Source organism: Maylandia zebra, linkage group LG7 (assembly GCF_041146795.1).
Source record: "Maylandia zebra isolate NMK-2024a linkage group LG7, Mzebra_GT3a, whole genome shotgun sequence".
Taxonomy (NCBI): Eukaryota; Metazoa; Chordata; class Actinopteri; order Cichliformes; family Cichlidae; genus Maylandia; species Maylandia zebra.
In genome coordinates this window covers 15,363,921-15,385,642 of record NC_135173.1, presented here as the reverse complement: position 1 = coordinate 15,385,642, position 21,722 = coordinate 15,363,921, and the positions used below count along the sequence as shown (strand labels likewise).

Below are 21,722 nucleotides of genomic sequence, written 5' to 3'. Positions count from 1 at the left end.
TTTTTAAAATCCTCTTTTCTGTTTTTTTTTCTATTTCACTCCATCGCTTTCCCTCCCTCCCTCCCTCCCTGCCCGCCTGCCTTCACTCCCACCTCCTCTACCTCCCTCCGCCGGACTGAACCGCTAGTAACGCCGGTAGGTAAACCACTGTGGGTTTCTCAGCTGAAGATACAGAGAGTAAAGGCTTTGATTTCATACCGCAGCACCACCGAGGAGACAGCGGAAGCGGCTCTGTGTGTCTGGTATGTACATAACGGGATGCAGGCAGAGCCTTGCGCTTCTCACCGTCTGGTATCTGACTCACAAAATGTGCCTGTTTGCCTAGAGCCGTTGAAATCTCACCTGGGAATAGGGTAAAAGGCGGCACGTTGAGCTTAAATGTGTAAAACGGCACAGGAGAGATGGGGTATTAGCTTGCTTGAATGTGAGTTTGTCGCGTATTCATGGTCAGTAAATAATTTTCCGTTATGTGGTAAGCCGAGGATTTTGGGTTTTTTTGTTATCCTGTGCTGGTTTTAAAGATGTTTAGTTCATAGCCGGGCCTATTGCAGACTAACGTTATGTCTGGCCCACCGTTATGAAACAGCGGAATAACCGTTACACCGGTGGTCGGTAATATGCCTTCTCATATTTGGCCCACAAACCGCGCACACAGGTGCAACCGGGGTACGTGCAGTGCTGCAGACAAATGATGGGGTTTGTTTAAATTTTAATGCCTTGAACGCAAATATTAGCTTCTTTGATATTTGGTTATTACGGTAGAAACGGGTCAGAGTCCGTCTTCTGCCGGCTTCTCCTCCATAGTGACGGTGTTATCATGTGGGCTGGGATTGTAGTAGTGAACCCATTTAAACCCACCTACCCTTTTTTTAACTGGCAGAGAAAAGTAAAAGCTGCTCCTCTTTGACTCTGACAAGGCACACGTTGCATCTGGTTAAACGCTAACTTAGGACCACTTCTAGAAAGATCCAGCATTTTAAAGAATCTGCAAAATTAGGTAATGGCATTATTGCTGAAAAGGATACATAACGGAGGCCGTTCCCATAGTACCCACTCACTTTACTGTGACTCCTCGCTCTTCCGTCTGGGGCCCCAAACTCCCTTCAGTGCACACATAAGGTAACATTTAGCTGCTGAGTGTGCTGACATGTACATGAAAAACCAGCACGTTTTTCAGATGAACAGCATTTGTAGTGGAGAAGTAGTCCAAACAAAGCATCTTTACTGCTTGAAATAATTCATGAGGTGAGCCACTCTTGAGTATAGGGTGTCATTCCTGTGCTTTCCACTGGATCTATCACACCTGTATGACTGTGATACTCATGACTTGGCATTACATTCATTCAGAAAACTGCAAGTTTTCAGCCTTCCCTGAAAGTACGCTAAAATGTCTAGGCAAGGACCGATAAATATCACTAATGTATGTGCACCGAATGGAGAATGAAGTGTAGTGGTACTGATGGTGGGGGACAGTACTGTAAATTGTAAGCAGATACTTTAAAGCTGAATCTGGACCAACAATAGCATGATTATTCCTTTATCGAGGTTGTAGGAAAGGTGAGATGTAAGCAGAACTGAAGAGACGGGAGAGAAAAGCCCCGTGTGACTGGAAACTGGGCCACAAGGGAGACAGTTGGTGCCAGAGGAGGGACTAAACAACGGCATTTGTTGGCAAAGAAGCGGGTATTTTTTGCAGCCTGAAACCTGTGGACTCTTGGTTCCCATCTCCAGCAGGTGTTTCCAACAATGCATGCTCTGTGTGTCAGTTTTAATGGCCCCAAAGAGCACTGCCACTGACAGAGATGATTTGTGCCAAGATCACAACTCCCACCCCTCCTTTTTGTAAATGGAGATTGCGAGAGAGCTTTCATAAGTAGGCATTAGATTTATAATCCCGATGCAGTAGGGAAGAGGGAGTAGCAATCAGATTTATCTGTGACACCACAAATTTCATCCCTTGTTTCTGCACTTTTGTCCAAAAATAGCCAAAATACAAGCAGCTGATGCTTCATGGTGAAAACAGTAGATGTTGCTTTTAGTGTAGTAAGGAAATTTAAACTCGGTCATCAAATATGCTCTAATATCTATATAGAAGTCAGCCGAATGATAATATTTTGAAGCAGCTTTGCAGTAAACTTAACCGAATTCATAAATTAAAAATGAGGAAAATCTTGTCCCTGGAAGAAACTGGACAGATTGAGTTTATATTAGGTGTGACCTCTGTGCTCTTGCAGCTCAGAAAAGTACTCGACATCTGATAGAGAATTGCAGAAATCCCCTTGTCCCCCTCCTCTCTCCTTGGATGCCTCAGAGTGTGCATCTGATTCATCAGATCATTTCTTGTGAGACAGATGGATCGGTAACAACAGCCTGCGCTGAGCTAATGACGATGGCCTGTTTGACTTTCGTGCGTTTCTGTCTTTTCATCCGACCATAGTCACGTTAGCTGAGCACTTACTACCACTGCACTTTGTCATTGTTGGTGCTTACTTCCTTTTATGCTTCATGCTCAGTCAGCAAGACCTCTATCCTGCTGCCACTTGGGAGAGGAGAAGTAGCCCAGGCTCTGTGGCAGATGAGGGAATTATGCTTGTAGCTGATTTAAATGATAGGAATATCATTTGCATTCTACTTATCTGACATTACTAATGTCACTTGCATAATGATCCAATGTCTTTTCTGTGCTTGCTGCATTATTATTTGAAATATTTGTATTAGATTAAAAAAAAAGGCTTCAGTATGGCACACCTTTGTTAGGATTACGTGGATGGAAGCACTAAATTTCACACATATTTCTTAGGTAGGTTGTTCCCATGTTCTTGTTTCTCTATGGCAGCATTTTTTGTCCCGTTCCTGAAGTGAGAATAGGGGTCAGAAACTCAACTGTTATCTGTCTCAGTCTGAGCCTTGACTCTCTTCGAGGCTGTTAATCAGAAACGTCTAGCGGGTGGTTTTATGGGGCCGGCTTAAGTTGTTCAGCTCAAGGTTCTGCTTGAGTTGCATAATCATGTATTGTTTACTTATGAGTGCTTATCAGTTTCAGTAGTCCAAACTCAAAATATGACCTTAGTGTGAACACTCTCTGTGCGAGTGTGTGTGTGTGTCAGAGAGATGCTTCGAGTCACTTTTACTTGGCTGATTTGATTAAGTTTTCACTTTTGTCTCATTTTTTGCTTTTAAGTTGTTTTCCAGAAGACCTTAGAACTGAAGAAGCTTCTCGGATGAGAGGTGAAACGTCTTCAAGTAACTTAAAGAAGTCCAGAAGCTTTTCTTTGCAAGCTCCTTTGACTTTTCCAGAAGTAATTCACTTCCTTGATCGATAAATCAACATCGTGCCTGCCTATAAAAGATTTTGTTGGCCGCCAAAGAGGAAACCCTGGATTGTAAATGTCTTTTGTTTTTTTAAGTGGGGTTTCATTTACTCAAGCTTAAAATGTAGTTTTGTTTTTCAAATGGCAAATGTTGGAAAATGTTGCTGTGAAGTAAGGTAACACAGACGCTTAGCTTGAACTGTATGTGGATTAAAAGTTCTTGTGTGTACAATGAGCATGAAAAATCCCTGGTTATGTGAACTACAAATGAGGCACCGCTTTGTTATTTTCCGCTTATGCTGTGCAAAGAACAGCATAAGAAGTATGAGCAGTGTCTCTTGCTGTGAACACTGCACACTGGTCCTAGTTGTTTCCACACAGACTCCAATTGTCATGACAAGACAGCGCAGCCACGCTATGGCTAGGGGTCAGATGGATGCTGGAGCAGACATAGCTGTGGCGTGTGGCTGAAGTGAAGTCGACAAAAAAAGCTGCAGGCAGTGTAGAGAAGGAGGAAGATGTCAGTTTCGTGGCTTTCATTTAATATTCAGTCCTGTTACTAACCAAATGTATAGCCACTTTTAAATTCAGCTTATATCCCCACTGCTGGCCGTAGCGTTAATATGCCTATGTTCGCGAGGAAGTCAGCGAGAGAAAAACAAAAGGAGCATGCAGCACAGTGGAAATGTGGGCGCAGTGTCGCTGCTCGGCGAGAAAACAGTTAAAGGAAGATGAGCGATGGAGGTGGGTTGTGAAGTTGCCTGTGTTTGGCTCCAAGGAGCAGTGAGGACAACGCCCAGGCAACAGACACCAGAGACAGCTCGCTGACCTGCTCTAAACCAATTCCCCCCCCCTTTCTTCCCTCTTCCACCTCTGGAGCAGCTAGCAGGGGCCTCAAGTCCACATCCAAACTAAACACACCAGACTGCAGCTGCATTCGTGCCCTCTGTAAACCGAAACATCACCTCGTGCTGCGAAATGTCTCTGAAAGCGGATCCGAGGAATTAGTGATATTGGTGTTGTGCAACTGTAAGCATTTGTACTTCACTAAGAAGCCCACAAGTCAGCAAAGATCTGAGACGGAAAAGCTGCGTTTGAGAGTCGTGACTCGTGACTGAGGGAAGTGATGGGGGAGGGTTGGTGAGAGGGAGAGAGCAGGAGAGGGAGAGAAGGCAGCGGAGTGCACATGTAGAGGCAGGTTGTGATTGGTGGATGAAGGGGGAGGAGAGAATGAAAGGGGAAATGGGAAGCATCCTTTTAAACTGAAGGCATTCTGTACCAAAAATAGGGTGCATCTTATCCACTGCAGACATATTTTATCTAGGTTTTTTTTTTTTTTTCATAATTACTGTTTTAGCCTGCAGAGGGTTGAGCTTCCTCTATAGCACCTCAGGTTGACAATGAAAGCATGAAAAGCATGGAAAGGCATGAAAACATGAACATTCAAGGACATGCATGCTGCACAGATGTTTGGCTGGTGACAGAGTTGTTTAGCAGTTAGTAATCAGTCTGCATTAATGGCTAAAGCTCTCTCAAATCTACATTTACATTTATGGGATTAGTCTTGCTTTTTCATAACATGTTGATAGTTTTAAGTATTAATGGCACACATTGATTTATTGTCTTTCATCATGTAAAACGAAACACATTTAAGTTTGTCCAGTGTGAAAGAGTTTGTCAACAGGACCTTCTTATGGCAATATAGCTATCAAAGTTGAGGAGACATTTTATCAAACCTCCACTTTTACCAAAGACCTACATTGCTGTGCTAAAGTCTCGAGCCACCCCTCAGGAAATTGGAAATAGATGCAATGGTTTGTGCAGCACAAATGGAAAAACAGTATATTAGGCAAAAACAATTCTAATGAGCCTGAAAGACAATATTTGAGACAAGCAAATCTATTCTTTAATGTAACCTGAACTCAGTCAAGCTTTTTCGTAATGTATTTAAGTAGACTTCAGGAATAGTTCTCCAGGCTTCCTGAAGGACATTCAGAGCTCTTCTTTGGATGTTGGCTGCTTTTGTTACAATCTCAGTTAAAATGATCCCACACTGCTACGATAATGTTGAAGTCCAGACTCTGGGGAGGCCAGTTAATGACTGATAGTGGTTCATTGTGTGTTTTCTACCCAGTTGTGCTTTTACTCCATTGTGATGCTAATTGTGTTCGATCAAAATCTGTCACTATTTTTCTGTATTAATAATTGTATAATTACCCAACACCACTGGCTGAAATGCAGTCCTGAACTATGACAGAGCCTCCACCATGTTTTATAGATGACTGTAGACGCTCTCTGCACCAACTCTCCTAACTTCCTCTGTACATTTTGATGATGATTTGAACAAAAATTGTAAATATGGATTCATCACACCATAAGACCTGTTGCTACTAATTTTCAGTCCAGATCTTGAGTCATTTTGTCATGTTCGCCCTGTTTTCCTTCCATAAGAAGGCCTTGTTAACAGCCACCATTTCTTATGAGGCTTCAGTGATGCTTAGATAGATCAGCTGAAGTGTCACGGCTGCCGAGGCGAGCCATGTGGAATAAATGAGGATCCAAGCGCAGGCAGTCGTAGAGGAGTGAAGGTGATTTATTGAACACAAAAGAATGTGGACAAACAGCAAACGGGGCTCGAACTGAACTAAACTGGGAAACAACTAAACTACAGAGCACAAACCTGAATGAAAACGAGCAGAGGAGGATGACGATGAACAGCAGGGAGAAGACATGGTGGATACACAGACTGACACTGAGTAATACAGACGAACCGGCAACAGGCAGGAGAACACACAGGGCTTAAATACACACACCAGTAATCAGGGGATGAGAGACAGGAGGGCAACACAGCTGGGAGGAATCTGGGCTGACGGGACAGGGGAAACGTAAACTGATCACACTCACATACGACACGGACCTTCACAATAAAACAGGAAACTCAGATACATGGAACCAGACAAGACATTGAACTAAACAGACAGATTCACAAACAGATGGGGAGACACCATAGACAGACAGGTACAGACGCAGACTTAGAGGCAGATCGAAAATAACAGAACTTAAACAATCATCATCTAGAAAATGATAAACTAAAAGCGCTGGGTCACCGACCCAGGACCATGACAGTACCCCCCCCTCAAGGGCTGGCACCAGACAGCCCAGCAGAAACGAAAAAACGGACCAACACAAAACAGAAAACAACCCGACCAGGGCGGGCGGAGGGGGCCCAGGACGGAGGGACAGAGTCCAAAAAAGGCCCAGATGGTCAAGTTCAGGAGGCCGACCATGCGAATGGCAACGGGGCAGGTCCGGGGGCCGACCGTGCGGACGGCAACGGCGGCGTGGAAACAAGTCCGGGGGCCGACCGTGCGGAAGGCAGTGGCGGCGTCCAGGAGGGCGTCCACGGTGGCGGAGATGCCCAACAAGCGGCCTGGCAGATGACCGACGATGTGGAGGTGGTAGTAGGGGACCTGAAGGCTGCGTGGCCCCTGCAGCCCCAGGCGAGGCGGAAGCTGAGGCTGAAGCTGAAGAGGAGGCCACTGCAGGTGATGCGGGAGCCGGACCAGGCGAGGAGGATGAAGACGAGGATGCTGGAGCCGGACCAGGCGAGGAGGATGAAGACGAGGATGCTGGAGCCGGACCAGGCGAGGCGGATGAAGACGAGGATGCTGGAGCCGGACCAGGCGAGGCGGATGAAGACGAGGATGCTGGAGCCGGACCAGGCGAGGCGGATGAAGACGGCGGTGAGGATGCTGGAGCCGGACCAGACGAGGCGGATGAAGACGGCGGTGAGGATGCTGGAGCCGGACCAGACGAGGCGGATGAAGACGGCGGTGAGGATGCTGGAGCCGGACCAGACGAGGCGGATGAAGACGGCGGTGAGGATGCTGGAGCCGGACCAGACGAGGCGGATGAAGACGGCGGTGAGGATGCTGGAGCCGGACCAGACGAGGCGGTGATGAGACTGCAGGCGGTGATGAGACTGCAGGCGGTGATGAGACTGCAGGCGGTGATGAGACTGCAGCTGATGGCTGGACGGGCTCCTCGGGCCCCCCGGCTGATGAGGCAGGACGCTGGACGGGCTCCTCGGGCCCCCCGGCTGACGAGGCAGAAGGCTGGACGGGCTCCTCCGGCCCCCCAGCAAAAACAGTCACAGAACCAGTGGGCACTGGAGCCCCTGGCAGGAACGCAACAGAACCAGCAGGCACACGGGCCTCTGGCAGGGACAGAACAGGACCAGCAGGCGCACGGGCCTCTGGCAGGGACAGAACAGGACCAGCAGGCGCACGGGCCTCTGGCAGGGACAGAACAGGACCAGCAGGCGCACGGGCCTCTGGCAAACACATAGCGGCCTGCAGCTGCGCAGAGCATTGACCCTGCTCAGGCAGCGACAGCCGGGTGCAGTCCTCAGCTGGCTTCTTAAACTCCAGGGGTCCAGAGTCTGATGGGGGCTGAAACCCAGCCTCTGGGAAGGCCCTGGAGTGCATCTCAGTCTCAGAACTGGCCAGCCTTTGAGGAATGTTGACATTATCATTAGGTTTGACGCTCTGCTTAGAACAAACGGATGAAACCCAGTTCCTTTTAGATTGATTTGACTGGGCTTGTTGTACCGGAGTAGCAAGTGACACAGGGTGCAGGGCTAGTGGCTGCTGAACAGGAGGCTGAACTGAGGGTGACTGAAACAATGGTTGGGATGACGGCGGTGGTGGAATTGGAGACTGAGCTTGAGGCCGGGCGGCTAACTGAGCTGGAGGCCGGGCGGCTAACTGAGCTGGAGGCCGGGCGGCTAACTGAGCTGGAGGCCGGGCGGCTAACTGAGCTGGAGGCCGGGCGGCTAACTGAGCATCCGGTTGCAGTTCAAAAGAATAAACAGTCCTGGTATTATCAGAGCTGGTGTTAATTGTCTCTGGGATATATGCCACAGTTTTAGCAGACCCTGGGTTAGCTGACATGGGTTTAACAGGTTCAGAAGAACAACAGCCCTTTGCTTTCGCTGAAGTCTTAAAAATGCCAACCTGGGAGAGATCAGTTATCACGAAGGTAGGTAAGCTTTGTGAATTAGCTCCCACTGACACACCCCGAACAACCCCAGAAGAAAAAGTCTTACAGTTCAGATTGGAGCCGTTATCCTTTTTACTCACCACAGTCGGCCGCTCTGATATCCTGGGGTCCGACTGTGGTGAGGGGCGTCGACGGTGTGAGTGCCGTTTCCCATTTGAAGGCTGGACCGACGGGCCGGGCAGGACACTCTCCGTCGGGTCAGGGAGTGAAGCATGAGTTGCAGAGTGGGTGGTAGCAGGGGGGAGAAGATGAAGCTCGTTCAGAACGAAATTCTGTGTGAGCGGGTGAAGTGAGCTGAGCAACCAGGGGAGACCAGAAACTAAGCGCTGTAGCCGAACAGCTATGCCTTGGCGGAATTCTCTCCCCTCATGCTCGAGCCATAAGTTAATTAATCTGTCCACCGAGTAAATAATGTCCTCCCGGAGCTCCTCGGGTGGGTTGACTGCTGCTGGGTCCATAGTGGCCGGTTCGTACTGTCACGGCTGCCGAGGCGAGCCGTGTGGAATAAATGAGGATCCAAGCGCAGGCAGTCGTAGAGGAGTGAAGGTGATTTATTGAACACAAAAGAATGTGGACAAACAGCAAACGGGGCTCGAACTGAACTAAACTGGGAAACAACTAAACTACAGAGCACAAACCTGAATGAAAACGAGCAGAGGAGGATGACGATGAACAGCAGGGAGAAGACATGGTGGATACACAGACTGACACTGAGTAATACAGACGAACCGGCAACAGGCAGGAGAACACACAGGGCTTAAATACACACACCAGTAATCAGGGGATGAGAGACAGGAGGGCAACACAGCTGGGAGGAATCTGGGCTGACGGGACAGGGGAAACGTAACCTGATCACACTCACATACGACACGGACCTTCACAATAAAACAGGAAACTCAGATACATGGAACCAGACAAGGCATTGAACTAAACAGACAGATTCACAAACAGATGGGGAGACACCATAGACAGACAGATACAGACGCAGACTTAGAGGCAGATCGAAAATAACAGAACTTAAACAATCATCATCTAGAAAATGATAAACTAAAAGCGCTGGGTCACCGACCCAGGACCATGACATGAAGGGCCAGATGCATGCCACATGTCCTCTGTCAGGTCTTTGCTGGATTTATTTCTAGTTCTTAAGGACATACCTTTTAGATACTGTTCATCAGAATCAGAATCAGAATCGTGTTTATTGGCCAAGTATATGTGCAGACACATACAGGGAATTTGGTTCCGGTAGATGGTGGCTCTCAAGCACAGCAATGTAAATCTCACACACACAAGTGTCTATATATACACATTACACATACATACACAAAGCTATGTAAACCAACTATAAATAACGAATCTAAACTTATATACATAAAATACAGAAATGAATGAGGTGGAATGAATACTACAAAATGTACATAAGGTGCAGTTGCAGTCTGGCAGTGGGAGCAGTGTGACAGGTCAACTGTTAAGAAGGGAGATGGCGAGGGGAAAGAAACTGTTCCTGTTTCGGGTGGTCCTGGTCTGCAGGCTTCTGTACCGTCTGCCAGAGGGCAGCAGATCAAAAAGTCTGTGTGCAGGGTGTGAGGGGTCTGTGATGATTTTCCCTGCCCGTTTCCTGGTTCTTGAGAGGTACAGATCCTGGATGGAGGGCAGGGGGGCGCTGATGATCCTTTCTGCTGCCCGTACAGTCCGCTGCAGTCTGCTCCTGTCCTGTTTAGTGGCTGCTCCATACCAGACTGTGATGGAGGAGCACAGGACAGACTCAATGACCGCAGTGTAGAACTGGATCAGCAGCTCCTGTGGGAGACTGTACTTCCCCAGTTGTCTCAGGAAGTACATCCTCTGCTGGGTCTTTTTGAGGATGGAGTTGATGTTGGTCTCCCACTTCAGGTCCTGGGAGATGGTTGTACCCAGGAACTTGAAGGTCTTCACAGTTGACACAGGGCTGTCTGATATGGTGAGGGGGAGCAGAGTTGAGGGATGTCTCCTGAAGTCCACTGTCATCTCTACAGTCTTAAGAGTGTTCAGCTCCAGATTGTGCTGACTGCACCAGAGTACCAGCCGCTCAACTTCCTGCCGGTATGCAGACTCATCACCATCTTGAATGAGGCCAATGACAGTGGTGTCATCTGCAAACTTTAGGAGTTTGACAGCCGAGTTATTGGAGGTGCAGTCGTTAGTGTAGAGGGAGAACAGTAGTGTAACTTCTGTAACTTCTGTCGGTGCTGTGCTTTTTTGGAAATCGAATTTCCCAGAGGAACCCACCCGAGGGATTAATAAAGTTCTATCTATCTATCTATCTATCTATCTATCTATCTATCTATCTATCTATCTATCTATCTATCTATCTATCTATCTATCTATCTATCTATCTATCTATCTATCTATCTAGTGGTGAGAGGACACATCCTTGAGGGGCACCAATACTGAGGGACCGGGTTTCAGAGGTGATCTCCCCCAGCCTCACTTGTTGCTTTCTGTCTGTCAGGAAGCTGGTGATCCACTGACAGGTAGCTGGTGACACGCTGAGCAAGGAGAGTTTGGAGGAAAGAAGTTCAGGCACAATGGTGTTAAAAGCCGAACTAAAGTCCACAAACAGGACCCTGGCATAACTCCCGGGCGGTCAAGGTGTTGCAGGATGTAATGCAGCCCCATGTTCACTGCATCATCCACCGACCTGTTTGCCCGGTAGGCAAACTGCAGAGGGTCCAGCTGGTGGCCTGCAATGTCTTTCAGATGGGCTAACACCAGTCGTTCAAAGGATTTCATGACCACAGACGTCAAGGCGACAGGTCTGTAGTCATTCAGTCCTGTGATGGTGGGTTTCTTGGGAACAGGGATGATGGTGGAGCGTTTGAAGCAGGAGGGAACTTCACACAGCTCCAGGGATCTGTTGAAGATGCGAGTAAAGATGGGAGCCAGCTGTTCAGCACAGGTTTTGAGGCAGGAGGGTGAGACGCCATCTGGTCCGGGGGCTTTCCTGGGCTTCTGTTTCTGGAATAGTCGGCTCACATCCTGAGTGTGTATTCTTAGTTTCAGGGAGGAGGAAAGGGGGGGTGAGAGGTGTGGTGGAGGTCGTTGAGTCTGGATTGGAGAGGGTGGTGGTGGTCGTTGAGTCTGGATTGGGGAGGGTGGGGGTGGTCGTTGAGTCTTGATTGGGGAGGGGCAGGGTGAAGGGGGGAGAGGTGGAAGGTGTGTTGGGGGTCAATGTCTGAAGCAATGTCCCTGGGGAGGGGAGGGTGGGGCGTGGGAGTCTGTCCGTCTCAAACCTGCAATAGAAAGTGTTTAACTCGTTGGCCAGGTCTTTGTTTGCTTCAATAGTGGGTGGGGGGCGTCTGTAGCTGGTGATTTCCTGCAGGCCCCTCCACACTGACGCAGGGTCGTTGGCTGGGAGCCGTTCTTCCAGCTTCTGGGAGTAGATCCTTTTAGCTGCTTTGATCTCCTTGGTCAGTGTGTTCCTGGCTTGCTTGTACAGGACCCTGTCACCACTTCTGAAGGCGTCCTCCTTGGCCTTACGAAGATGTTGGAGTTTAGGAGTGAACCATGGTTTATTGTTGTTGTATGTGCAAAAGGTCTTTGTTGGCACACACACGTCTTCACAGAAACTGATGTATGATGTCACAGTGTCCGTGAGCTCATCTAGGTTCTCAGATGCAGCTTCAAAAACAGTCCAATCAGTGGAGTCAAAACAGTCCTGCAGTTCCTGCTTTGCTGCGTTAGTCCACTTCTTCACAGTTTTGACTACAGGCTTGGCACGTTTGAGTTTTTGCCTGTAAACTGGAATAAGATGGACCATGCAGTGATCAGAATGTCCCAAAGCTGCCCGGGGCACAGAGCGATAGGCATCTTTTAGAGTGGTGTAGCAGTGATCCAGTATGATGTTGTCCCTGGTGGGGCAGTCTATATGCTGTCTGTATTTAGGGAGTTCGTAGTTTAGGTTTGCTCTGTTAAAATCCCCAAGAATAATTGTAAAGGAATCCGGGAATTTCCTCTCCAGGGTAGTAATCTGGTCAGCCAGCTCGCACAGTGCGTTGTTCGCGTTGGCCTGTGGAGGGATGTAAACTCCGGCCAGCATGAAGGAAGAAAACTCCCGCGGTGAATAAAAAGGTTTACAGTTGATGAAAAAACTTTCCAAGTGTGAGCTGCAGTGTTTCTGTAACACTGTGACATCAGTACACCAACCTTCATTAATGTAGAAGCAGACTCCACCACCCTTTGTTTTCCCTGAGAGCTCTGTTTCGCGGTCCGCCCGGTGAAGTTGGAAGCCCGGCAGATTTAAGACAGCGTCTGGGACTCGCTCACTGAGCCAGGTTTCAGTGAAGCAGAGGGCAGCAGAGCGTGCAAAGTCCTTGTTAGTCCGGTTTAAGAGCAGTAATTCGTCGACTTTGTTTGGAAGAGAGCGGAGATTCGCGAGGTGAATGGAGGGGAGTGCCGTGCGGAATCCTCGCCGACGTAGTTTCACCAGCGCACCGGCGCGACTCCCCCGTCCACGTCTTCTCCAGGAGCCACAGAGAGCTGCTGCGCCTCCAACTAAAATCTCCAAAAAACTTTCCGGGTTTGTGAAAAATGGATAAGAACTATAGTGAGATGACTGCCTGATGTTAAGCAGTTGATCTCTGGAGAAAGTGATGTGGTCTGAGTGACCAAAAGCGCAGAAAATAAACAAAAACAAGAAAAGTGCGAGAGAGCGCAGTACCGAGGCTGCCATCCGCGGCGCCATCTTGGAAATAATTCATCTGCTGTAGATAGCTTTTTTTAGGCCTGCATCTTCTTCTTTCTTTCCCCACTTGAGATGTGCTTTTTTAAAAAGTTTACCTGGGTTAGAGTGGAAATATTTATGCTCGTCTGTGAACTGTGGGATATACAGAGCATAATGAAGTATCCACAGACACCAGGACTGTAGAGTGTCACCGCCCATCTTTCACCAAAGCTTAAAAACCCATTTTTTGGTATATTGACTTTCCATTGCAGGCATTTACATAATTTTCATCTCATTTTTGAAAGCACTAAACAAACAGAATAACCTTAATAGGAAGGTTTGCAAAACCTATGGCAGATTTTTAGTTTCAATGCATTTAATATAAGTTGCTTTGAGCAGAAGCATGCATATATATTTATACTTGTTGCCGTAACTTGCTACCAAAGCAAGTCCATGTTGTAATATTTGTAGAGGTGACATTGCTTCATGGTAACCTTTGAAATTTTTCTCATTCGGGCGACTTCATGACAGTGATAGATGGGACCGGTTCTTTTTCTGTTTCTTTACAGATATCCCCTAGCTTGACCTGACAACAGCTGGAACAAGTCAAGTGGACAGAAGATAGTCCCGCTACATAATCCCACCCGGACAGCCGAACACTACTCTTAACAACAAACCAGCCGGTTAGCAGACGCATTAAACTTTGACCAGTCAGGGCTTCAGATAAATGGCTGACAAGCAGATCAGGTAAGGTTACAGAGGTTTGGAGCTGTGGCTTTGTTTTTAATCTAGTGACCATCCACATTTGATATTTTTGTCTTTGTGTTTATGGTTGTTACCTTCATCCAGTTTGCCTGCCAAATTGATCAATGGGGGGATCGCTGGCCTAATCGGAGTGACCTGTGTGTTTCCCATTGACCTGGCCAAGACTCGGCTCCAAAACCAGCAAAATGGATCTCGCCTTTACACTAGCATGTATGACTTTCTTTTCTTTTTCCAGCTTTAATCCACAGTAGCCTTGTGTAGTGTCACTCAGCCTTTCAGGCAGCTCTTCAACTGACATACCACAACTGTTGTGCTTGTGTTACAGGTCAGATTGCCTTATTAAGACCATTCGGTCAGAGGGATATTTTGGGATGTACAGAGGTAAAGTGAAGCTTTTTGACTTTGTATGTGATTAATGTGCAAACTCATTTAAATATAAGATAATCATTTTTCTAACCTGTGTAGGCTTGTGTGCTTGAAGCACCTCCTGTTATGCGCGTATCAAGTCTGTTTGGTGTTCACTTAAACAATGTTTTAATAGTTGATGCTTTTTAGTGTAGTTGGCAGGGACATGGATATCTGCACAGAGCACAGAGCCTCACATTCACCCTCTGATGATGAAATTTATGTCACTCAGACCTAAGTGTATCTTTGCATTCTGCAGATGTGGAAAGTCTAACATGAGATAACATGGGGAGTGGTGGTTTTTCATGTGTCTTTTTTAAGACACAGTTTTAAGAAACATAGATTTCCCTTTATTAGTTTTTACGTAGTTTTTTTTATTGCTCCAAGAATATAAATCCCATGTGGCAAAATAAGAACGACACAACAACCAATGACAGTCACACACATGAGTGAATAACAGTCACTCTTACAAAGGACAAAGGGAAACTGAGGCTATAGATACACACATGAGGTAATCAGGGAAGTGGAAACACTAGGGTAACAAGAAACGGCTAAAACTAATTAAGACAATAACAAAGGAAGTCAAACCTACAACAAGGCACAAGAGGAAATAACTAAGAAGGGAGTCACCTGACAGAGATGAAGATTTAAAAAGTTACAGGAGGATGCTGGGAACGCTAGACTAAACAAGATCAAAATATAAACACTTTTAAATACCAGTGGAAACCAGGTTACAGTAGTAACATGTACTAAAGGCTAAACATACAGCCATTACAATAATCAAGAAAAACCTGGTACACAAAGTTAAACAACAACAAAACTCACAAACTGTAGAGAAAAAAGAGACTACTTAAATACTTATTTTTTTCTTCTTCTTCTTTGTGTCTTACTTTCCTTCTCTGCCATTCTTATCCTCTCAGGAGCTGCCGTGAACTTAACGCTAGTCACACCGGAGAAAGCCATCAAATTAGCTGCAAACGACTTCTTCAGGCATCACTTCTCCAAGGATGGGTGAGAAATGAAAGTGCTGACAGGCAGATTGACACTTGCCCACTCCTCTAATTCCCACTGTAATTAACTGGCGTGTTTACTAGCATATAACCTGACATGTTAGCTGTCTTTAGTGTCACCAAGGCTCCAGCTAATCCCCCATTTTCTGTCATCTTCTCAGAGGCACCGAGCACTTCACGCTGGCTTGTTAACTGTTTGGTTTCTAAATACAGAGTTACATGTACGTGTGAAATATAATTGGCACACAGTGGAATCACATTACATGCGCCAAAAACCGATCACAGTGCGCTGCTGAATAAAAAAGTACCTGTTATCCACCATGAGCACTGTCTGTGCAGACAACCCTGGAGCTCTCTGGGGCATCCGTCTCCATCGCTATGGAGACAAACATGTAGGCTGATGAATGATTGACTTGTCTGGCCCACCTGCTCGCCTTGTGAATTATTAATCTGCCCTTGTGCTTGACATGTTGATATGGAAGACAAAGATTAGCATCACCAGCACTAGTGGTTACAACTCCTTTTTCGAGGACTGTGGAAATGAAGTTGTCTGGCTCTCACACTGTCAGTCTAGTGTCTGCTTTAATCTGATCGCGCTTTTACCTTTTGCTTCTCCAGAAAGATTACTCTGTTCAAAGAGATGTTGGCCGGTTGCGGTGCAGGTACATGCCAGGTGAGTGAGTGAGGCGCTTCTTTAATTGCATCCTCCTGTTCTCCATCTGGAACACCCAGCTTTAACACTGCCAGTGTCAGATCACATCCAAACTACTGGACCTCATTTGTCTCTGCCTACAGCTGGAATTAACCACAGCCACCTTTAAATGAGAGGTGGTAGTCATAAAACATACTTGGGAGTTTCTCACTGCAGATAGTGTTATCTGTGATCTGAATGTGACCTGTAATATTCCTTTTTAGTGAATGATTTCTAATCACTGAGATGCTGTCCCGTTAGCGGGCTATACTCTGGCAGCTAGACGTGAGTGCTCAGATAAGACTCTGTGAGAGTGCTCAGCCATGTGCGCTGAGTGAGTGAGTCAGAAGGAAATGCCTGTTGTCAATGAGGCCAAAGGCTTCAAGCCCGAGGAATGTGATTAGATTAAGTGTAGCAGACCTTGGATTAAGATTGCAGCTGAGAACATGACCATCTCACCCTTAATCCAGTTAACTAGTTACTACTGTGTGGATTAGAGAGGAAAACAAGAGTTGGCATTTAACTAATGGATGAAATTAGATTTACACTGCATTTGTTTTCCACTCTATTAATCAGTCGTTTCAGATTAATTTGTTCACAGTCTGTAAATGTTGACAGTTTATGTGAAACCTTTATTTTGCTCTAATTGTAGGTTATTGTCACAACTCCTATGGAGATGTTGAAAATTCAGCTCCAAGATGCTGGGCGGATTGGTAAGAGGAGATCTAATCTAGCAAATACTGCGTTGTTTGTGACATTGTGTAGTAACAGTGGCCTCATGTGGTCACGTCAGAGATGACAACAGTTTTATCTTATTGTCTTTTTTTCTGTTACAAATCCAAAATGTTTGTTCATGTATACCTGCTCTTAGCATCGAGTGCTTGAACTTTTCTTTTAATGTTCCCTGCAATTTGTAGCTGCTCAAAGGAAGCTGATGCCAGAGACAGTGGCAGCAGGTACCGTGGAGACGAAATCCCCGACAGCCATGCAGATAACCAGACAGTTACTGAGGGAAAAGGGCATTGCTGGGCTGTATAAAGGCCTTGGTGCCACGCTGCTCAGGTAAAACAGATTTGGCAACTGTACTTTTGTAGTTTTAGTGAATTTCTCAGAACTTACTGTCATGGTTTTATTTCTCTGATTTTATAGGGATGTTCCATTCTCTATTATCTATTTCCCCCTTTTCGCCAACTTGAATAACTTTGGAAAAAGAGGCGCAGAGGGCCCTGCTCCTTTCTATGTTTCGTTTATATCAGGCTGCGTTGCGGGAAGCACAGCAGCTGTGGCTGTAAACCCCGTTGATGGTGAGCAGTGGCACTGAGAACACTGTTTCTGCAGTCTTTGCACTGATGTTTGATGTTATACTCACCTGAACTCACTGTGTTGCAGTTATAAAGACTAGACTGCAGTCGCTGACCCGAGGGAACACAGAAGACACGTACGCTGGAGTGACTGACTGCATCAGGTGACCTAATTATGCTTTTACAGCACATGCAAAGTGCTATGTACAGTCACCCGCCATGTCTGCCGGTGCTGGATGTGTTTTTGGGTTAATCCTATGTTTTCCTGTTTGTTCCCCAGGAAAATCATGCGTAACGAGGGTCCATCAGCCTTCCTGAAGGGAGCCTACTGTCGAGCCTTGGTTATCGCTCCTCTGTTTGGCATCGCCCAGGTGGTCTACTTCCTGGGCGTGGGTGAATTTATCCTCAGCTTCTTGCCTAAAAAAGACAAATAAGGAGCACCTCCTTTCTGCCTTTCCCTCCCATAATGCATTACACCAACTTCGCGAAGATTCATCCCATACCGAGAGAAGTTTGTGATGGGTCCGAGCGTGACCATTAGTACAGATTGTTTTTTTGTGTTGAATGTGTTCAAATCATTCAGGAGGGAGCCTTAGTTTGCCAAGCTGCCTATGGCGGCACAAAAAAAAATCCAGTTGGCAGGTTTAGCCAGCTCTCTGGAAATAAAGCCACAAATATCAGCTTGTTTTAAGTTTGAAAAAGAATATCACTTTATAATTACAACATTGTACTTATCTTTTTGAATATGATTGTTATGTTTTAAAGCAGATGTACTGCCCTCGGTTGCTGCAGTTCTGCCACCCTACAGTACCAAATTTTAGTCTTTAAGTGACAGATGAAATCTTACCAGTTGGTTTGAAACTATAAATTATAAATGATGATGATCAGATTAAAAATAAATGCACATTCCTTACTTAGGCAAGTAGAAGAATATTAGTCCTGTAAAACAAAAAAAACAAATCAAAAACACAACCTTCCCTTAACCTTATGTCTTAAAAGGTAACACACAACGAGTTACAGTAACACAGGCCTCTGTTTCAGACAAAGACCGAGGCAACTTGTTGATGTGATACCAGCACAATCGCTATGATCTTTCCATAGGAGCCACATCCCTTCCTGTAAGTGGTTGTAATGAACCCAGCCATTCAGCTCTGAGCACACTTTGATTGCCATGGCTTTTTAAGTAGATCAGGTTCCATCTGATGCGTTGCACTACCACAATGGTTCAACTGTTGGCCCCCCTCCACTACGACTATAGCTTTGTTTCGTGGATGCACACTGGACTGAAGCACCAGTGTGAGAATCGGTGCTCAACTACAAACTACATGCGTAAACTTTGTTTGAACTTTGACGGAATCACAAAACAGCTGCGCCCTCACGCCTTTTTATGGGTCAAGCGTATCGCACTCCTGCCCACACCCCAATCACTGATGTCACAGCGGGGGTTTAGTTAGCCTTTGTCAGGCGACCGAAAACACCTGCTGTGACATCACTGATTGGATTGCGACCTAAAGTGCAGCAAGCAGTTTTCTGCCACGCGTGATGCACGGTGGATTCAGACGGACAGCATTGCTGTGAACACTAAATGAGCTGAAAGTAATTCTAATGGAAAGCCAGATTATTAGTAATTATTGATGCTAACAAACGGTCAGACCTCACCTCCTGAGATTTATGAATACAGTCATCCATTGTGGAGCCAGCAAGTCCAGAGCATTTCATCCTCACATCAGATACAGACCAAATTATTTTTGTTTACAGATGAGTTCATATTCAGTTTGAATTCTTTATCCAAACTTGAATTCAATGGCAGGACCCAAAGAGCTAAAAATCCTTTGGATATCAAAAAATCACACTAATGCGTTCTCAGTGCAGTCGATGATTTTTTTTTAACCAAACATCTGTTTATTTGCTTTAGAGGGTTTTGTTTGCTTTAAGCTGCGAGGGAAAGCAGCCCTGTTGTATCTCGTTTATGCATCACGACACTGAAGCGCTGCCATTGGTTTATCTCACCGGAGATCAAGGTGACTTTGAAGTGTATTATTCCAATCACATTCCCTCCTTGTTCCCACCGTTCAAGCAGCTCGTCAACTGCACTGTTGCACTGTAGATACACGATGCAACTTTTCAGTGTATTTAATTTGTGGGAGTGAGCTTTATTTATCGATATTCCTTTCTGTGGGCAGTATAGCACTATGTATTTGTGTGTTGTTTTTCTTTTCCTGTGTCAAAGTGTCCACCTTAACTATATTGTAAACATGCAGATGATATGAACTTGACGTTTTAGGATTTATTGTTTGTTTTGTAAATGATGGCTTTTTTGCACACCTACCTCTCCAGCTCCCCTGTCAATTCATGTTGTGGTGATTTTTATGTTTTATGATGATGTGGACATATCGAATGAAGGAATATTAACGCCGGACACATCATATGAACTTAAATGCAACATTTTAATGAGATTTTTTTCTTAAATGTTTGCAGTGGGAAACATTAGTGTCGTTTTCTTTTTTTTCTTTCTTTTTTTTCTTTTTGGAGGGGGGGGGAGGCATTTCTGCCTATTGCCTATTGCTATTGTTTAAGTGTGGGTCAGCCTGTTTCATCAGCTAGGACCAAATGAAGCATCGGTGATAGAGGGAAGTGTCTTTTGTTTTAAGTTAACGACTCGCAGAAATGCTTAAAGAGTTCTAAAAATTAAATGTGAAAGCCGACAGAGACCTGCTGGCATCGGACGGTAAAGAAAATCTGTCTGTTTTGAATGGTGCTTCTTTCATGAGGTGGCTGCAATATGACAGTGGCTGCACTAACGACCAAGGCCACACTGACTGAATCACTTCGAGCTAATCTCAGCGTTATCAATGTCTTAACTGAAAGCCATAGGTCAGTGAGGGACATCATCTGGCACCTCCAGCCATGTCGGCAGATAATAAGATGGCCCGTCTGCTCACGTGAGCTTGGCTTCATAAAGTACCGCTGTAATTTTTCTTTTTGTTTTTCTTTTCCACATTCCAAGTTCATTTCGTATTTGCTGTTATTGTCATCACAATGCCTACGTTTGTCTCGTCCAGATTTCCTTTAAAAGCCCACCCCTCCCTCGTTGCTCTCGGATCGTTCTCATCTGTTTTTTTGCCCGAACTTTGAACACACTGCGCAAGTCAATTTTCTTTAAACCCTGCTGTGAATTTAAACTGACCTTGTGCATTAGGTTTTTTGTGTGTATGTGCGTGCGTGTCTGACGGTGTAGTGGTGTAGTTGATGTGTAGTTGTTAGTGTGACACCGCGGTATTTTTCTCTTGATTCTCTTGATTGTCGGTCCAGTGCCCTCCCCCCTCCTGTTCTTTCTATCTGTTGCCCTCCTCTGCCATCCAATCTGTCCAGCATCTGTCGCCAGGGTGCGGGCTAACACAGAGGAGCTTTTAAAACACCAAATGTACGACCCGGAGTGTATACAATCAAAGAAAGCACAAAGGATCATTAGGCACAAGAGACCCGCTTTGGATACTCGAAATCTTGGAAATCCATCTGCTGCTTTTGCAGACGTGATTTAAAAGTCTTGATTTATTTCTTTGCAGAAGTCTTGAATGAAATGAACATGCTAGCTTATGTATGTCTGTAAAACTGGATCCATAGGGCTGAGACAACAGGTCGTTATAAGAGACCCAACGTGATGGTGTTCACTACGTCAGCCGTCACCAGTTATCCACAAATGTATATCTCGTACATATTCTAAACTAATCTAATATAAGAATGTAATGTAGGTGAGATGTATTATGAATATAGTGAAGAGTTTATTACGTTTTAATCTAAAGATTTGTGCTTTACACATTCACCGAGAAATTTCACGAACCAGCTCACTGATATGCAATAAGTAAAGCCACACACACACACAGACACTCAGTAGGAAAAAAGTAAACGCTGAACACCATCTGTCAGTCACAGGAAACACAGTGTATGAATAATGCAGCTGGGGGGACCTTGGAGGCCTTTTGGGGGGTCTGAGCTCATTTCACGGCCTCTGTTCTCTTCCTCCAAGAGGAATTGTGCATTATAGCACTTTAGAAATCGAGGACCCCCCACCCCCGCTGTCCACCTACAAAGTCTCTCTATGACATAGAGGGTGTTTATGAATATGTGGTGAATGACACGGTTGTCTTAGACATGGTTTACAATGCAATGGAAAATAAATAAATTGTGTTCCCTGTCACAATTTGCTGTTAAATAAACTCACTGTCCTGAAATCTCCTGTTGTGGTTGTCTGTGTGCTGAGTGTCACACTTTTTCCAACTCTCATTATTGTGGTCCGGCGGTCGTCCGAGAGAACACAGAAGAACTGACACAGCGTTTTTTGTTTTTTTTTTTCACGTGTAATAGTGCTGTGAAGACTAAACAGTAGGGCTATGTTTTGAAGACTACAAGGATGACATTGTGGCTCCTCGGGGCACGGGTGCAGCTGTGACTGCTGTTATGGTTTTTGCCCGATGA

General features: G+C 45.8%; 1 protein-coding gene across 2 annotated transcripts; it reads left to right on the top strand.

Moving 5' to 3' along the window:
* The first annotated feature begins 34 nt into the window (after positions 1–34).
* On the top strand, positions 35–21,478 carry slc25a22a (solute carrier family 25 member 22a). 2 transcript variants are annotated; one of them, XM_012919607.4, is made up of 11 exons: positions 35–135; positions 13,644–13,821; positions 13,924–14,049; positions 14,165–14,220; positions 15,165–15,255; positions 15,873–15,927; positions 16,598–16,658; positions 16,863–17,007; positions 17,095–17,249; positions 17,335–17,410; positions 17,527–21,478. In XM_012919607.4, the coding sequence occupies exons 2-11, from the start codon at positions 13,802–13,804 to the stop codon at positions 17,678–17,680; spliced, it is 939 nt and encodes a 312-aa protein (XP_012775061.1). In that variant the 5' UTR covers positions 35–135; positions 13,644–13,801; the 3' UTR covers positions 17,681–21,478. The 2 variants fall into 2 exon arrangements, with proteins under 2 accessions (XP_012775061.1, XP_004553054.1); XM_004552997.5 differs by having other exon boundaries at positions 59–242.
* Positions 21,479–21,722: the final 244 nt, after the last annotated feature.

Bases quoted from the DNA above. Each gene is read 5' to 3' on its own strand.
- slc25a22a (XM_012919607.4), top strand. From the start codon at position 13,802: ATGGCTGACAAGCAGATCAG. The intron at 13,822-13,923 runs GTAAGGTTACAG...ACCTTCATCCAG, and splicing joins ATGGCTGACAAGCAGATCAG to TTTGCCTGCCAAATTGATCA. The intron at 17,008-17,094 runs GTAAAACAGATT...CTGATTTTATAG, and splicing joins CTTGGTGCCACGCTGCTCAG to GGATGTTCCATTCTCTATTA.